Source organism: Citrus clementina, unplaced genomic scaffold (genome assembly GCF_000493195.1).
Source record: "Citrus clementina cultivar Clemenules unplaced genomic scaffold, Citrus_clementina_v1.0 scaffold_3, whole genome shotgun sequence".
Taxonomy (NCBI): Eukaryota; Viridiplantae; Streptophyta; class Magnoliopsida; order Sapindales; family Rutaceae; genus Citrus; species Citrus x clementina.
In genome coordinates, this window is record NW_006262339.1 from 43,507,622 (window position 1) to 43,519,958 (window position 12,337).

Consider the following 12,337-nt stretch of genomic DNA (forward strand, 5'->3'; position numbering starts at 1 on the left):
ATTACTAATTCTTGAGCAAGGCGCCGAATGCTGATGATTAATTAAAATAATGCATTTGAAAAGAACTATACAATATTTTATTCATCTTTAATAAATTATATGATTTGGATTTAATGGTCAGCTGATTGTAATTGTCCAAGTTTACAAGCGATTCCAAAGCAAATGGTATTGGAATATTCCGTTTTCTGCAATTACATAAGTTCACACTCTCTTCCCACCACGACGCCATTACTTTCCCTGGAGGATTCACTCATCCAAATTGTAGCAAAGGAGAAGCTTGTTTCAATGTGGTACAAAGATCAATCCTTGCCCGAGAATTATATATTCCCACTAGAAACAAGACCTGGAAAGTCCATAATTCCTGCATCCACCACTGTTTAAATCGATCTGATACCGTTCAGAAAATACTCGAAGCTGCTAAAGAGTTCGGATTCTTCCAGTTACACATGCATTTATGTATCAAATTGCTGAAGCAAGTACTGTCCACTAAAGGTTATTAAACATGGAGTTCCAAAGAAACTAGTAAATGACACCAAGAAAGTCTTCAAGGAGTTCTTTGATATGCCTGCAGAGGACAAGCTAAGTCTCCACCCCGAGGATCCTAGAAGAAGTTGCAAGCTCCATAAAAGTAACTTAAATTATCATCGAGAAGCGATTCACTTGTGGCGCGACAACTTGAGACATACTTCTTCTTGAAAAGTCAGCCCACAAAGCTTATTTTCCACACGGTTTTTTCTTGATAAATTGAAGGTTGGTGGCACAAATATTTGACAGGTTGTTGCCATGCATGCATTCAACTTTGGAGAAGCAAATTTGAAGACAAATTCCTAGCATGCAAATTTCAAGCACACCAATGTTGATATTAGAAAGGTTGATGAATTGAGAGCTAACATTAAAGAGTTGTTGTTGAAGCTTCTTGAAAGCTATGGTGGTGAGAGTAATCCAAACAGAGGTGAGAGATGTAGGGCTGTGCATGATGGTGCTAGTAGTAGTTTTGAGTCATTTGATCCTTTTACACAATTTAAAAAGATGAAAGAAAGTTTAAATGATGACATTAGTGGAAAAAATGATGTTGAAAAGTACTTGTCAAAGACTTGTGAGAGTGCTAGTAATCCCCAGTTTGATATTTTGACTTGGTGGAAATTGAATGGGCCTCGGTATCCGATTTTATCTCAAATTGCCAAAGATGTTTTGGCAATTCCGGTGTCTACTGTGGCTTCTGAATCAGCATTTAGCACAGGAGGGCGCATTCTTGATCCTTTTAGGAGTTCTTTAACTCATAAAACAGTCGAGTCATTAATATGCACTCAAAATTGGCTTCGCTCAACTCTATTAGGAGAGCGTACAATACAACCAAGTCAGGAAGAAGCTGAATTCTATGAATTAGTTGAAACAGGTAATATTGTAATTTATTATGTTATTTTTTTATATTTCACTTATAACATTTTGTACATTAGAATTAATGATTTTAATATAATTGTTTTAATTTCTTGAAGAATTTTTTAGGCCAATGCAATCTCAAGAACAACAGCAAGTAGCTAAGGAACAAATGACAATTGATTGATGTTGCTTACCAGTAAGTTTTCTTTATATTTTTTTTTAAACTAGCATCTTATTTATATAGATTGTTTATTTAATTATTTATTGTTTAAATATTTTTTTATAGATCCAAATATTGAGTTGGAAAATGCCTAAAGTTGATGTTGATATTGATGAAGATGGGAGAATGTTGTTGGCGTTTGTTTGCAATTTTTTTTTTTTGGGTGAAGATGGGAGAACGTTGTTGACGTTTGTTTCTAAATTTTCTTTTTATTTTGTGTTGTAAGTTGTAATTGTTGTTATTTTTATTTGTCTTTACAACATTATGATTATGTTTATATAGATGGAGTATTGGAGTTTGGTTATGTATTTTGAAATTTTAATATTTCATATTTTATTAGTATCTTATTAATAGTTAGTAAGATATTAGTGATAAAATGTGTTTTGAATACTTTGTATTTATTGTTAATATTTGTAATGAAATTAGGATGAACTAATTGTTGGAAAAAATTATTACATTCATGAGGCCCAATGGGCTAAAAATTTGAAAATTCAAAATAGGCCCAATAGGCCCAGAATCGAAAAAACCGAACCGAACCGATCCGAAAAGATTCGTTTGAGTTCGGTTCTTATTGAGTTCGGTTCTTATTCGTTTCTTTTTATAAAATAACCGATTTAAATCGGTTCTACTTAATTTCGATCCGAATCGAACCGTGCCCACCCTTATACAACAGTTTGGCATGACTGAGCAGACAAAACCTGTGAGTACCCCGTTGGCTTCTCATTTCAAGCTTTCTGCACAATTATCTCCTTCAACAGATGCAGAACGAGAATACATGTTACAAGTTCCGTATTCAAATGCAGTGGGTAGCTTGATATATGCAATGGTGTGCACAAGGCCTGACATTTCACATGCAGTTGGTATAGTGAGCAGATATATGTATAATCATGGTAAAGGAAATTAGCAAGCTGTGAAATGGATTCTATGGTGCATTCAGAAGACCGTGGATGTTGGTTTACTGTTTGAAAGAGATGATACACTTGGTCAAGGTGTGATCGGGTATGTTGATTCTGATTATGCTGGTGATTTGGACAAACGACGGTCAACCACCGGATATGTATTTACTTTTGCTGGAGGGCCAATTAGTTGGAAGTCTACACTATAGGTTACAGTTGCACTGTCGACCACAGATGCCGAGTACATGGCAATTACAGAGGCTGTTAAAGAGTCTCTTTGGTTACAAGGCTTGCTTGAAAACTTGGGATTGGCATAGGAGCACATTAATGTGTATTGCGACAGTCAGAGTGCTATTCATTTAACAAAAAATCAAGTTTATCATGCGCGTACGAAGCACATCGATGTACGATTTCACTTTGTGCGGGAAATTATTGATGACGGGAAGATTCTTCTTCAGAAAATTAAGACTGCAGATAATCCCGCAGATATGTTGACCAAGGTAGTGACGCGATCAAGTTTGAGCATTGTCTAAACTTGATCAACATCCTACAAGTTTAAAAGCAGCCAGAGAAGGCAAAAACTGGAAGGTAGTTTGTTGATAATCGGCTCAAATTTACTAAATCTTCGCCGAGGTGGAGAATTGTTGAAAAGTCAGCCCACAAAGCTTATTTTCCACACAGTTTTTTCTTGACAAATTGGAGGTTGGTGGCACAAATATTTGACAAGTTGTTGCCATGCATGCATTCAACTTTGGAGAAGCAAATTTGAAGACAAATTCCTAGCATGCAAATTTCAAGCACACCAATGTTGAGCTAGCATGATCTCTTCACCAAAAGTCACACTAAAGCCATTAAAATTGAAAATGGCCAAAGTTGCTTTGCATGCATTCATATTGTAAGCTTTGCCTATAAATAAAGGAGTGGAATGCATTTGTAAATCCATCCCAATTTGAGAGAAGTAGAGAGCAATTGCAAGTGAGTTCTTTGAGAGAATTTGAGAGAGCTTTCACTTGAGTGTTCTAGTGAGGTTCCATTTGGGTGTATTGGGGTTGTGGATTTTGTGAGTTTTTCTAATTTTTGTAAAGTCTCATTGTTAGTAAAATTATCTTCCAGTCTTTGCCCGTGGACGTAGGCATTACGCCGAACCACGTAAATCATTGTGTTATATTTTCTTTGCATTTGTTTATCATCATATTTATATTTCTCCAGAAGTTTCAATATTAGTAATTGCTCAACCCACGTTTCCGCAACACTTGTCATCCCTTAGAGGATTGTCTTAAACATTGGCTTGAAAAGCCAAACAGATACCGGTAAGCATGATTTGTTCCTTACTATTATTGATCTTAACATTTTGTGTGTTACTCGTTAATGTCAATAGAAATATAACAGGGAAGTTGTTGGGGCATATTCAACTGAAGCAAAGAAGTTGGGTTCAATTATCCTGAAGCTGATAGCTGATGGACTAGGGCCTGAATCTGGTTATTTTAATAATCAACTAGGTGACTTAGAATTCACTGATCTTAAGCATACAATGTAATTGGCTAGCAGAAAAGTGACAGAAAAGGAGAAAGAAAATAAACTGAATAAGAGAGCTTTTATTGATCTCGAATTAATTGATTACATTCACACATTCATCAACTTATATTATTCATTAACAACAAATAACAAACTTCTTAACAGTTGTCAATTAAACATTGGTTAAGCTAAACCAACAATAACGAACTAATTAATTTGTCCAGCTCAGCTATCCAGCTCATCAATCCTAGTCAAGTGAATCTCAACCATTGCTCTGCTGCTGTTGACTAATCATCTCAACACCCCTTCTCAAGCTTAACGGTCGTGGAACAACATTAAGCTTGTCTCTATAGTAATTGAAAAATGAGTAAGCCATAAGATTTGTTAGCACATCTGCAATGTTCCACTCATTTGGTACATACTTGATTTCCACTTGCTTGCTCGTTACCTTTTCCCTTATGAAATGCACATCCAATTCTATGTGCTTAGTTCTAGCATGATACACTGGATTTGTTGCTAATGCTGCTGCTCCATTGTTATCACACCATATGATTGGTATTTGGCTGCACTTCAGTTTAAGTTCCCCAATTAAGGCTTGAATCCAAACAATTTCTGCACAAGCTGTTGACAATGCTCTGTATTCTGATTCTGTGCTAGACCTTGCTACAGTTTGCTGCTTCTTGGAAGACCATGAAATAAGATTCTGCCCAAGATATACACAATATGCTCCAACTAACTTTCTGTCATCAACATCACACGCCCAATCTGCATCTGTATATGCTGTTAACCTCATTTCATCACCTGCTTTAAACAATAATCCATAATCTTCAGTTGCCTTCAAGTATCTTAGAATTTTCTTACAAGTAATCCAGTGTTTCTCAGTTGGTGCAGCAAGAAATTGACTCAACTTATTCACTGAAAAGGCAAGTTCTGGTCTTGTAAGCACCAAGTACTGCAAAACACCTATTATGCTTCTATATTCAGTAACATTGACAACCAAGTTATCATCATTTCCTGCTCTTCTTAGTTTCTGTCCTGTACTCATTGGAGTATCACTTTCTCTGCAATTTTTCATGTCAGTTCTTGTAAGCAAATCTCTCACATATTTGACTTGTGAAAGATGTAAACTACCCTTTGCAGCATGTGTAACCTCAATACCAAGAAAGTAGCTGAACTCACCCAGGTCTTTTAAAGCAAAGGTGTCCCCAAGATATCTGATGAATGTTTCAATTATTGTATTTTTATCTCCAGTAATTAATATATCATCCACATATACTAACACAACCACAATACCTCCAGATTCATGTTTGATGAACAAAGATGAGTCTGCTTTGGAGTTCTGAAACCCCCACTGCAACAGTGCTTTCCTTAGCCTATCAAACCAGGCTCTGGGAGCCTGTTTCAGACCATAAAGAGCCTTATGCAACTTGCAAACATGATCAGATGAAGACTGAACAAAACCCTCAGGCTGAAATATGTAGACATCTTCATTGAGCTCTCAATTAAGGAAAGCATTGTTGATGTCGATTTGTCTTATTTTCCAGCCCTTCATCACAGCAATACTAAGTATAATTCTGACAGTTGATTGTTTGACCACAGGACTGAAGGTCTCAAAGTAATCAATACCAGGGGTTTGATGAAACCCTTTTGCTACCAACCGTGCTTTATACTTAGAAACAGAACCATCTACATTGTACTTAATGCGAAAAACCCATTTACAACCAACAATTTTAGTAGCTTGAGAGGCTGGTACAAGAATCCAAGTTTTATTTTCCATAAGTGCATCATACTCAGCCTGCATGGCTGCCTTCCATTTGGAATCTGAGAGAGCTTGAGAGACTGTAGCAGGTTCTGGTTCTCCAAGAACAGAAGAATAGGCAAGAAACTTTGGCTTAAACACTCCTGATTTTGCTCTTGTGAGCATTGGATGAGTGGGCTGTAGGGCTTGAGGATGTGATGGATTATGATGTGGAGGAGGTAGCTGTATAGTCTGATTTGGTGATGGATTATGATTTGGATGAAGTGTCTGTAGAGCTTGATTAGGTGATGAATTATGAAATGGCTGAGAACTAGATGAAGAGGAAGAAGCTGAAGCTGCTGGCATCTGAAGCTGTTGTATAAAGGTGTCACTTGAGCCTGAAGGATCAGGAAGTGGAACTGACACTGAAGATACTTTAAACATAGGATGTTTATATTCAGAAACAGAGGAAGAATTCTGTTTAGAGAATAAAGGATTAGTAGAGAAAGGAAACTCAGACTCATTAAACACAACATGCCTAGCAACATAGACAACACCTTTGGAGCTTAGGCACTTATAACATTTGTGATCTGGACTATAACCAATAAACAAACACTTTGTGGTATGATAATTGAATTTGTGTTTGTTATAGAACCTTAAATATGGAAAACATGAACAACCAAAACATTTCAGAAAAGCATAGTCAGGCTTGTGTTTGTGAAGAAATTCATAGGGAGACTGATGGGATGACAGAACTGAAGTTGGTAATCGATTGATGAGAAAAGCAGATGTGGAGAATGCTTCCCACCAGAAACTGAGAGGTAATTTGGCTTGTGCAAGGAGAGTTAAACCCATCTCAACAAGATGTTTGTGTTTTCTTTCTACTCTACCATTCTGGTGATGTGTATGAGGACAGGGATGTCTGAATAAAATTCCATGTTTTTGAAGATAAGGTACAAAGGACCTGAATTCACCCCCCCCCCCAATCTGACTGTAGAATCTTAATGGCTGTTCCAAATTGTTTTTCAACTTGAGTTTGGAAAATGATAAAAACAGACAAAGCTTGAGACTTGGTTTTCAAATGATAAATCCAGGTATATCTACTATAATCATCAATGAAACTGATATAGTATTTATAACCATTGAGAAATGTAATGGGTGCTGGACCCCATAAGTCTGTATGAATAAGCTCTAGTGGTGAGGCTGTTTTGTTTGCAGTTGTTTTAAAATGCAATTTATGAACTTTTCCATATTGGCAAGCATCACAAAAATCAGGAAGCTGAGTTTTATTGCTGAATTGCAAATGTTTACAATCAGTAAGAACATGTTTCATGACTGTTAAGCTAGGATGACCAAGTTGCCTATGTAAGATATTTATTGAAGTGCTGGAAACTGGACTTGAATGAGACAACAGACAATTTTGAGCAACTTTAGCTTGAGTGTTTGCACTAGAACAAGACTGCAAATCATCTGAACAATGTGACACCATGGACATTGGAGCAGAACATGACTCTTTATTTACAGTAGAAAATAAGACTTGATGAATTTTACTTCCAGGCTCAAGTTTCAACTTATACAAACCCTTCATAGCCACACCCTCCAGCAAAACTGTCCTCTTCTTCTTGTCCTTGAGAAAGCAAGTATTTCCACAAAAATCAATGATCAAGGAATTATCAGAAGTTAGCTTAGAAATGCTTAAAAGATTTTTGGTGATGTGTGGCACAAATAAAAGATTTTTGAGCAACAATTTGTGATTTCCAACTGCTAAATGAGTATTTCCTATACGAGAAATAGTAAGGCCATATCCATTTCCAATTATAAGCTTTTCATTACCTTCATAAGGTTCACTGATGCTGAGATTGTTGAGATCATTGGTTAGGTGGTGAGTTGCTCCACTGTCCAGATACCAGCCATCATCCATTACTGTTTCTGGTGTTGCCAAATAAGCTGACATATTTCTTTGATTGTAGCCTTGATTGAAACCTTGATTGTAATTGTTTTGATGTGGATACCTTGCTGGAATAAAATCCTTGTTGAACATATCCTTGCAGGTGGCAGCTGTGTGTCCTATGATGAAGCACACTTGGCATCTAGGTTGATATGGCTGTGAAAAATGACTAGGCCTTTGAGTTCTCCCACCTTGATTCCAAGATCTTCCTCCATGCATATTATTTCCTCTTCCACCTCTCCATCCTCGATAAAAATTTCCACTTTGATTGCCTCTAAAATTTCCTTGCATCATGTATCCAGAATTTTCAGATCTTGATACATCTTGATTGAAACCAGATTTTGAGTTGTATGTTCCAAAACCTTTCTTATTATTGTTTCCTTTCTGAACAAAATTAGCAGCAAAAGCCAGATTTGCATCCATAGTTTCAGCTAATGCTTGTTGTTCTAACATTCCCTCATGTGTCATTAACATAGAGAGTGATTCTGATAAATCGAGATCTAGTCCTCTTCCTGTAATCAAAACTGCTACAGGATTGAAATCTGAACCAATTCCTCCTAATACACTTATCATAAAGTCATAGTCACTCATTGGTGCCCCTGCTGCTGCCATACTATCTGCTATGCCTTTCATTTTGTGAAAATAGTCATAAACACTCAAATCATTCTTCTTTGTTATCATCATTTGATTCTTCAGTTGTAATGCTCTGGTTTTGTTCTGTGAACCAGAGAGTTTTTCCAGAGTCTTCCAAACTTCAAAGGAAGTTTTGCATCCGAGAACGATTCCAAGAACACTCTCAGTCATGGAAGAGAGTAACCAACCTAGCAGCTGCTGATCAGTTCGCTTCCATATCACAAATTCAGAGTTCAGAATTCTCTGATCTGTGTATGGTGCTGTGATTGAACCATCAATGTATCCTTCTAATCCATTTCCCTGAATGGATGCCAATACTTGCATTTTCCAGATCAGATAATTTGATCTGTCGAGCTTGATTGGTGTAGGAAACGTATAGGAAACATTTGTGGTTTGATTTGAACTTGACGATGCCATCTGAGCTCTGATACCAACTTAGAATTCACTGATCTTAAGCATACAATGTGTTTGGCTAGCAGGAAAGTGACAGAAAAGGAGAAAGAAAATAAACTGAATAAGAGAGCTTTTATTGATCTTGAATTAATTGATTACATTCACACATTCATCAACTTATATTATTCATTAACAACAAATAACAAACTTCTTAACAGCTGTCAATTAAACATTGGTTAAGCTAAACCAACAATAACGAACTAACTAATTTGTCCAGCTCAGCTATCCAGCTCATCAATCCTAGTCAAGTGAATCTCAACCATTGCTCTGCTGCTGTTGACTAATCATCTCAACAAGGTGAAAGATTATTGTCGTCAATTAATCATTATCCGCCGTGCCCGGGTCCAAGCTTAACCCTGGGACTCCCTAAACACTGTGACCCCAATCTCATAACCATTCATTTTCAAGGGGACGTCAGTGGACTTCAGGTTTTCAAAGGATGGAGAACGGATAGGCGTTGACCCTCTTCCTAATGCATTTGTGATTAACAATAGGCTATGCATTGCAGGTAGGTAACTACATTTTTAAGTAATAATTATGACTTTTGGTACACATTGAATGTTGTTGGCAGCCAAAATGTATTTTATTTTGGGCTATGAATATATGTAAATATGAATACAGATTATCAGTAATAATAAGCTGAAAAGTGAGGAGCACAGAGCTGTGAGGAATTCGAAGGAAGCTGGGACATCTGATGCTTTCTCCATATAGCCGACGAATGATTGTATGATAGAGCCAGCAAAAGCAGTGACTCATGCTTAGAATCCCCCAATCTACAGAGGCTTTCAGTACCAAGGGTTCTTTATGAATTACTTATCCCAGAGGGCATCAGTAATAAGATGCCAGCTTAACGCTATGGTTTTGTTTGATTACTTATTTGTCAAGTTGTCATAAAATTTGAGATGAACTTTTTTTTTTCCCATTTTGCTGGGCTATGAGCTTCATATGTTGCTGCAGCGTCTGTAACTAACATTTGTCACATCCTCCGTTTTATTTATATACAGTAGAGTTCACACGGGTGAGTCTTAATTTAAAAGTAAAACGACACCGTCAAGACCTTGCTTCTCAAATTACATGTCATCTTGACGTAACTGAGCCTAGTTGCGTTGGTGCAATTGGAGTCAAACCTCGACCGTCATGCATTCGCACTGAATGCACGGCTTTTGTCGAGAATTCACGACATCGGCAAATAAATAAATAAGTAAACCGGATCCAACGTGTGTGTGTGTGTAGCTTTTATGCACAAACTGTTGTATCGACAGAGAAACGAATCAGACGTTTTAAATCGATCGAGCATATTAAGGTAACTCATTTACTGTCCCAATCTCGTGTCCAAGCTACGAATCTTTTTCCCATTCATCCCTTTCTTTTCTCGGATTTCATTGGTTTTCATTTTTTTTTTTACATTAAATAGATTGAATGTACTTATTATTATTATTATTATTATTCATGATAATGTGCAATGTCGCTTGTTTATACTAGTGAGTTAATGCTTCCGATTCTTCCTTTCGTGGTGGAAATGGAATCAATACAAATCAGGTGCTTCTCTACTAAACAGTTGTAAACAGAAGCACTTCCTCGGGAAGCGCTTCTTAAAGCATCGTAATAACATGCAAGAAGACTCTGATCAATTGATCAAGCCTAGTAACTTAGTCCTTTCTATATTGTGAGATTATTCAGAGCTGTAATTTGTACCCTTGTTAGTTATCAGGCCTCAGCATAGGCATATTTAACCAATCAACTTATCAGATTTCGATGAGTGCGCTATTTGTTTTATGCTATTAAGAATTGTAAAGTGAAATTAATGATTAATGTTGAATTGACACGTTCTCTTGATTTTTTTAGATGGAGAAAGCTGTTGGTAGTATGCTAAGCCAGATCTTTGAGAACTTGGTTTGTTTGATACGGAAATTCATTTTTTGCGTACTTTCCGTTGCTCCCCTACCTAATCACATTGCTTTTATAATGGATGGAAATCGGAGATATGCCAAGAAGCGGGGCTTGATGGAAGGTGTTGGTCATAAGGTTGGGTTCTTGGCCCTTATATCCATGCTTAGGTGTTGCCATGAGTTGGGGGTGAGATATGTAACAGTTTATGCCTTCAGCATCGATAACTTCAAACGCAGTCCTAAAGAAGTTCAATCGCTGATGGAGCTGATGCAAGAAAAGATAGATGACCTGATTAAGGAAGAGAGTATTGTCAACCGTTTTGGATTGAGGATTTACTTTATTGGGAATCTAAAGCTCTTAAGCGAACCTGTTAGGTTAGCAGCTGAGAAGGCTATGCTGGCCACAGCAAAAAATTCTAAAGCTGTACTGTGTATCTGTGTTGCATACACCTCCACCAATGAGATTGTCAATGCTGTCAAAGAATCAATAGAAGAAAAATGGGATGAATTCTGTGTGTTGAATGCAAGTGGAGCAGGTTATGGTCTGATTAAACTTGGAGGGAGTGAAGGTGATGAAAGGGAGCAACTTATAAAACTCATAGATATAGAAAAGCATTTGTATATGGCTGTTGCACCTGAACCTGATATCATAATTCGGACTTCTGGTGAGATCCGCTTGAGCAATTTTCTTCTGTGGCAGAGTGCTGTCTGTTATCTATATTCACCGTCTGTACTCTGGCCAGAGGTTGGTTTCCACCATTTTCTTTGGGCAATTTTGAACTTTCAGCGAAACCACTCATATTTGTACAAAAAGTGGAAACAGCAATAGCATTTTTTCAAGGGTAGTTTCTGACTTTCGAAATGACGATATTGAAAATAGAATCCAACGTTTGCTGGGACTTGTTTTAGCATCCACAGAGTTGGTATATAACTTAGGATGTACACATCCATTGATAATTATAGAAGAAAATAGTCTTTTAAACAGTAGAATTTACTTTGGTTCAGACAAAACATGTTTGGTTATACATTGATGATTATAGACCAATTGTTTATATTTTCGGGAATACTTTACATGGAGTGCCTCATGTTTTTGATAGAACTGTCATTCATAATTTTGCCTCTGCTTCTAGATATCTTCACAGAACAGAAAAGATTTTGTAGGTATTAAATGAAAGACCAAAACTACAATGGCAGCCAAACTTGTATTCCTGAAATCTGGTTTGCTCTTTCTCGCTTAGTGCTCAAAGCTCCTTCCTGGTTGATATATATTCATAAGCATGGTTTACATCCAAGACTAAATAATGAGAGGCTGGGATGACTTAATGCAGTCTCGTAAATTGGTCATTCTATTTTTCTTTGTTACTCTTTTTTCAACTCTTTTTTCAATTAAGTACATATTATGCTTATTGTCAATCATGTCTCTTTTGTATGTAGATTCCCATGAGTTTTCTTTGATATTGGTCTTTTTATTTTTGTCTGATAGGAAACATGTTTCTTTGATATTGCATTGTGAGATTATTTATTTATTTCATATGTAATAAGTGCAAAGATCCTTACCTCCTCTCTTTTCACTTACTGTTCTCTCTTCTCTTTCTCTCTCTCCCTATCTTTTAGATCATTACCCACTTCTCTATTTTTAAGAAGCCATTTTCTATTCTCCACCTT

At 36.8% G+C, this 12,337-nt stretch overlaps 1 protein-coding gene and 1 pseudogene across 1 annotated transcript; both read left to right on the forward strand.

Annotated features, from left to right (window-relative positions):
• Positions 1-1,029: 1,029 nt before the first annotated feature.
• LOC112099995 lies at positions 1,030-9,677 on the forward strand (annotated as a pseudogene).
• Positions 9,678-10,628: 951 nt separating this feature from the next.
• LOC18047859 (dehydrodolichyl diphosphate synthase 6) lies at positions 10,629-11,501 on the forward strand. The gene has a single exon (XM_006443795.1). The coding sequence runs from the start codon at positions 10,629-10,631 to the stop codon at positions 11,499-11,501; it is 873 nt and encodes a 290-aa protein (XP_006443858.1).
• The last annotated feature ends 836 nt before the right edge of the window (positions 11,502-12,337 follow it).

What these genes read in the sequence shown, in the direction of transcription:
- LOC18047859 (XM_006443795.1), top strand. Translation starts at nt 10,629, where the DNA reads ATGGAGAAAGCTGTTGGTAGTATGCTAAGCCAGATCTTTGAGAACTTG.